Source organism: Chiloscyllium plagiosum, chromosome 13 (assembly GCF_004010195.1).
Source record: "Chiloscyllium plagiosum isolate BGI_BamShark_2017 chromosome 13, ASM401019v2, whole genome shotgun sequence".
In the NCBI taxonomy this organism is placed as follows: Eukaryota; Metazoa; Chordata; class Chondrichthyes; order Orectolobiformes; family Hemiscylliidae; genus Chiloscyllium; species Chiloscyllium plagiosum.
Genome location: NC_057722.1, coordinates 77,695,854 through 77,701,894, shown reverse-complemented (window position 1 = coordinate 77,701,894; position 6,041 = coordinate 77,695,854). Strand labels below are relative to the sequence as shown.

The window sequence follows — 6,041 nt, the reverse complement described above, 5'->3', positions numbered from 1 at the left end:
GGGGACGAAACGTTTGCAACAAAAACTTCCAGCTCGGCGAACAGAACCACAACAAAGTTTGTTTCTTTCATAAAGACAGAAGCAAAAAACTCATTTAGGGCTTCCCCTACCTCCTCAGACTCCACACACAAATTCCCTATGCTATCCCTGATCGGCCCTACTCTTTCTTTGACCATTCTCTTATTCCTCACCTAAGTGTAAAATGCCTTTGTGTTCTCCCTAATCCAAAGTCTTTCTCGTGCCCCCTCCTGGCTCTCCTCAGACCATTTTTGAGCTCCTTCCTTGCCTACCTGTAATCCTCTAGAGCGGAGCTTGACCCTAGCTTCCTCCACCTTATGCTAAATTGCCCCATAGTGTCCAGGCTTTACCTGCACTTCACTCAATCTGTTCCACTGCATTCGCTGCTCACAATATAATCTCCTCTACATTGGGTAAATGAAGCATAGAGTAGGCGACCGCTTTGCAGAACACCTACGTTCTGTTCACAAAAAAGACCCTGAGCTTCCAGTGGTCTGACAGTTTAACACACTGCCTTATTCCCTGGCCAAACTCTCTGTCTCAGGCTTGCTGCAGTGCTCCAGTGAAGCTCAGGGCAAGCTGGAAGAACAGCACCTCTTTTATCACTTGGGAACTCGACAGACTTCTGGTTTTAACATTGAGTTCAACAATTTTAGGGCTTGAGGCATCTTCTCCCATGTCCTAACCCCATTCCTAACATACCAGGCCTTGTTATCACATGGTCTGGTATTACACACAACCCATTGTTAGCCACTACTAGTCCCCATTAGCAGCTATTCATTCGTTTAGGTAAAAACAATGACTGCAGATGCTGGAAACCAGATTCTGGATCAGTGGTGCTGGAAGAGCACAGCAATTCAGGCAGCATCCGACGAGCAGCAAAATCGACGTTTCGGGCAAAAGCCCTTCCTCATTCGTTTGCCTAGGCTGACCTTTATCCACTCCTTTGTCTGTCTAACTGTTTTTCTTTCTTAGGTAAAAACAATGACTGCAGATGCTGGAAACCAGATTCTGGATTAGTGGTGCTGGAAAAGCACAGCAGTTCAGGCAGCATCTGAGGAGGGCGCTCTCTCCACTTATAATTTACTCCTTACCCCCCTCTCCCCAATCTATCTTCTGCTTAAAAACTGACTTTTTTCAAGCCACCATCGGCTTTGAAGAAGGCTCACCAGACTCACAATGTTAACTCTGATTTCTCTCCACAGATGCTGCTTGACCTGCTGAGATTTTCCAGCACTTTCTGTTTTTGTGACTATGACAACTCTGATGTTTTTACATCTTTACATCTTCTTTCATATTTGTTTCTCATGGTGATTAGATGTTCTCTCTTCATGCAACTGTGACATTCTCCTTAATCAGTAATGCAGCTCCTCCACCCTTTTACATCCATCTCCATCAGGCCTGAAAAATCTAAACCCTGGAAAGTTGAACTGCTAGTCCTGTCCTTCTCCCAACCAAGCTTCTAAAATGGCTAGAACATCGTAGTTGTTAATCGAGACTTTAACCTCAACTGCCTTACCTATTATATTCCTTGCATTTAAATAAATACACTTCAAACTGTCAGCTCATATTAACCTGCCCCTGTCTGTTCTTCTGATTGGACTTATTTGACCAAACTTGTACCTACTCCTCAATAACTCCACATGCTGACCTACTGCTCTTTGGAATGTCCTGTGCCCACTCAGAGCCATCCTTGACCCTGGCACCAAGGAGTCAACACACCATCCTGGAGTCTTGCTAGCAGCCACAGAAATGCCAATCTGTGCTCCTGACTATAGAATCCCCTATCACTACTGCTTGCTTACACTTTGACCCTCCCTGCTATACAACAGAACCAATTGTGGTGCCACTGGTCTGGCTGCTGCTGTCGCTTTCCCCTGATAGGCCACACCCTCCCCCACCACCTCCCTTCCACCGTCGCCGCAACATTATCCAAAACAAAATACTTGTTTGAGACGGGAATGGCCAAAGGTAATTCCTGCAGTACCTGCCTGCTTCTCTTGATGGTCACCCATCTATCTGGCTGAATCTTTGGTGTGGCCACATCCCTGAAACTCCAATCTATAAAACCACTGCTCCAACCTACTGCCAACTTACAACACACTCTGCGGGGAGCTGCAAGCAGACACACTTCCTGCAGACACAGTTGTCAGGGACAATTGAATTCTCCCTGATCTCCTACATCTCACAGGAGGAGCATGCAACCCCCTCTAGTAACGATTAAAATAAATCTATTAAATTAAAAATAGTGATGGAAAAGGATAGACCAGATCTAAAAGTTGAAGCTCTAAATGGGAGAAAGGCCAATTTTGACGGTATTAGGCAAGAACTTCCCGAAGCAGATTGGGGGCAGATGTTCACAGGTAAAATGGGAAGCCTTCAGAAATGAGATAATGGGAATCCAGAGAAAGTGTATTCCTGTTAGGGTTAAAGGAAAGACTGGTAGGTATAGGGAATGCTGGATGACTAAAAGAATTGAGGGTTTGGTTAAGAAAAAGAAGGAAGCATATGTCAGGAATAGACAGGATAGATCGAGTGAATCCTTAGAAGAGTACAAAGGCAGTAGGAATACACTTAAGAGGGAAATCAGGAGGGCAAAAAGGGACATGAAATAGCTTTGGCAAATAGAGTTAAGGAGAATTTAAAGGGTTTTTACAAATACATTAAGGACAAAAGGGTAAGTAGGTAGAGAATAGGGCCCCCTCAAAGATCAGCAAGGTGGCTTTTGTGTGGAGCTGCAGGAGATGGGGGAGATACTAAATGAATATTTTGCATCAGTATTTACTGTGGAAAAGGACATGGAAGATATAGAATGTAGGAAAATAGATGGTGATATCTTAAAAAATGTCCATATTACAGAGGAAGAAGTGCTGGATGTCTTGAAATGCATAAAGGTGGATAAATCCTCAGGACTTGATCAAGTTTACCCTAACTCTGTGGGAAGCGATTGCTGGGCCTCTTGCCGAGATATTTGTATCAACGATAGTCACAGGTGAGGTGCCTTAAGACTGGACTTTGGCTAACGTGTTGCCACTGTTTAAGAAGGGTGGGAAGGTCAAGCCAGGGAACTATAGACCAGTGAGGCCAATGGGCTGAGAAGTGGCAGATGGAGTTTAACTCCGATAAATGTGAGGTGCTGCATTTTGGGAAAGCAAATCTTAGCAGAACTTATACACTTAATGGTAAGGTGTTGCCGAACAAAGAGACCTTGGAGTGCAGGTTCATAGCTCCTTGAAAGTGGAGTCGCAGGCAGATAGAATAGTGAAGATGACGTTTGGTATGCTTTCCTTTATCAGTCAGAGTATTGAGTACAGGAGTTGGGAGGTCATGTTGTGGCTATACAGGACATTGGTTAGGCCACTGTTGTAGTACTGCATGCAATTCTGGTCTCCTTCATATCAGAAAGGTGTTGTGAAACTTGAAAGGGTTCAGAAAAGATTTACAAGGATGTTGCCAGGGTTGGAAAATTTGAGCTATAGGGAGATGCTGAACCGGCTGGGACTGTGTTCCCTGGAGTGTCGTTGGCTGAGGGGTGATCTTATAGAAGTTTACAAATTATGAGGGGCATGGAAAGGGTGAATAGAGAAGGTCTTTTCCTTGGGGTTGTGGAGTCCAGAACCGCGTGGGCGGCACGCTGGCACATTGGTTAGCACTGCTGCCTCACAGCGCCAGAGACCTGGGTTCAATTCCCGCCTCAGGCGACTGACTGTGTAGAGTTTGCACGTTCTCCCTGTGTCTGCGTGGGTTTCCTCCGGGTGCTCCGGTTTCCTCCCACAATCCAAAGATGTAGGTTAGGTGAATTGGCCATGCTAAATTGCCCGTAGTGTTAGGTAAGGGATAAATGTAGGGGTATGGGTGGGTTACGCTTCGGCGGGTCGGTGTGGACTTGTTGGGCCGAAGGGCCTGTTTCCACACTGTAATGTAATCGCAAAAAAAAACTAGAGGGCTTTGGTTTAGGGTGAGGGGAAAGATATAAAAGAGACCTAAGGGGCAACATTTTCACACTGAGGGTGGTACGTGTATGGAATAAGCTGCCAGAAGAAGTGGTGGAGGCTGGTACAATTGCAACATTTAAAAGACATTTGAATGGGTATATGAAAAGGAAGGGTTTGGAGGTATATGGGCCGGGTGCTGGCAGGTGGGACTAGATTGGGTTAGGATATGTGGTCGGCATGGAGAAGGGTCTGTTTCCATGCTGTACATCTCTATGACTCTGAAAGAAAATGAAAGATCTTATTTTTACATACCTTGATGCTGCTTGTCCTGCTCAGCAAAACCTGATGCTCATCAAAATTCACACTTTGACCTCACAGCCCCTATCCAAAATGGCCACTCCCAAAATGGTTATATGCTGTTCCTATTGAACTCCAGGTTCTCCACAATCCCTTTTTCAGTTGTGACGAGCCAGCCAAGTTTTCCTAGATTCCTCCTCAGGTCACTTCTCACTACCTTCCTAGTATTGTAAGAACAAAATTTCAAAGAATAAAGGAGACCTTTCAATAACCTTAGGGAAACATCTAGGTTTTCACTTGCACAAAACTGAAAATGTGAAATTACAGGGAGTACAAGAAGAGATGGAACGTGGAAATTCTTTAAAAAAGTGAGAGCGAGAGAGACAGGCGAAAAACAGGCACGGAGTGACAGATGATATGCAAGACGATCACACAATTGTTATAGTACAGAAGGAGACCATTCGGCTCATTGCGTCTGCACTGAAACAGAGACACAGATAGAATTTTAAAAAAACCATGAGTAAGGAGGAAGTAAGAAAAGTGTGAGAGAAAATATGAAACAGAAAAAAAAAGTAGACAATTTGGCCCTCCAAATTTGCTGTACCATTTAATATGATTGTAGTGATCGGAATGAGGTTGGTCAGATGAATCTTGTTGAGCATGAGTTTCCAATTGGGGTTGTTAACCAGCGCCAATGATATCAACAGGAGTCTCAGGGATTCTTCTCAATTTGGGGACAAGCTCCGAGGAAATCTTCCAGTTTCAAGTACTCTGTTTGTGTAAATAAAGGGTGGCTGGTTGATGGGATACTGGCCTCTATGGATTTATTTTAATGATGATGAATGATCCTGCCACTCGGTACCCTGCTTCCACTTTCTCCCCATATCCTTTTATCGTGAGACCTATAACTCACTCCTTTAAAACAGTCAACATTTTGGCCTCAATAGCTTTCGGTGGTACAGAATTCCACAGGTTCACCACTCTGGGTGAAGACATGTCTCCTCACCTCAGTCTGAAATGTTTGAAGTCCACGTCCTTGCACGGTAACCCCTGATCATTGGGAACATCCTTCCTGCATTTACCCTGTCTAGTCCTGTCGGAATTTTACAGGTTTCTCTGAGATTTCCCCCTTCATTTTTGTGGAAAAATTACAGTACGACGACGGAAAGAAGACACTGAGATAGCGGGAATGCACATGCGCGCAGCAGTCTCGTCAGCGCTTTGCTCCGATAATAAAAATAATAAATTGCTTTTCAGTTTTTTTTAACTGGGAGACATCTTCTCCCAGGGGCTGGGCATGAACCAAAGACACAAAAGGCGGTGAATGTGACGGGCGGACGGCAGTGGGAAGGCGCGAGCCGGGGGCGGGTCAGTGGGCGCGCGGGCGGAGGGGCGGTTTTCCGCCGCTCGTACTGGCCGCTCCGAGGGGGATGAACAATGGCCAGTCTCTACCAAAGCACCGAGTCCTCTTCTCCGAACAAATACCTGACATTGAAGGACGTGCGGCAAGTCAAGGAGGAGACCACCATCGATGAGAAGCTCTTCCTTCTGGCGTGTGAGAAAGGTAAGGCCCGCTTGGGAATGGGGCACGCTCGCCGTATCAACAACCGGCAATTTCCCCTTCACCCCCTAACCTCTTCACCTCCCCTGCCTTCCACACTTCACCCCGCAAACCCATCATTACCCAACCCCTTCATCCCCTAAAATCTTCACCTACCCTACCCCCCCAACTTTCACTCCCAGTCCCATTACCCTTCACTTCAAACCCCTTTACCCAAAACCTGATTACCC

The 6,041-nt window shown here is 45.7% G+C and overlaps 1 protein-coding gene across 3 annotated transcripts in view; it reads left to right on the top strand.

Moving 5' to 3' along the window:
• The first annotated feature begins 5,594 nt into the window (after positions 1 to 5,594).
• Positions 5,595 to 6,041, top strand: part of trpc1 (transient receptor potential cation channel, subfamily C, member 1) — a 93,669-nt gene continuing 93,222 nt past the window's right edge. For all 3 annotated transcript variants that reach the window (XM_043702776.1, XM_043702775.1, XM_043702774.1), the window contains exon 1: positions 5,595 to 5,814. In XM_043702776.1, coding sequence (XP_043558711.1) covers positions 5,688 to 5,814 — 127 coding nt within the window. In that variant the 5' untranslated portion in view covers positions 5,595 to 5,687. The remainder of the gene's footprint in view (positions 5,815 to 6,041) is intronic.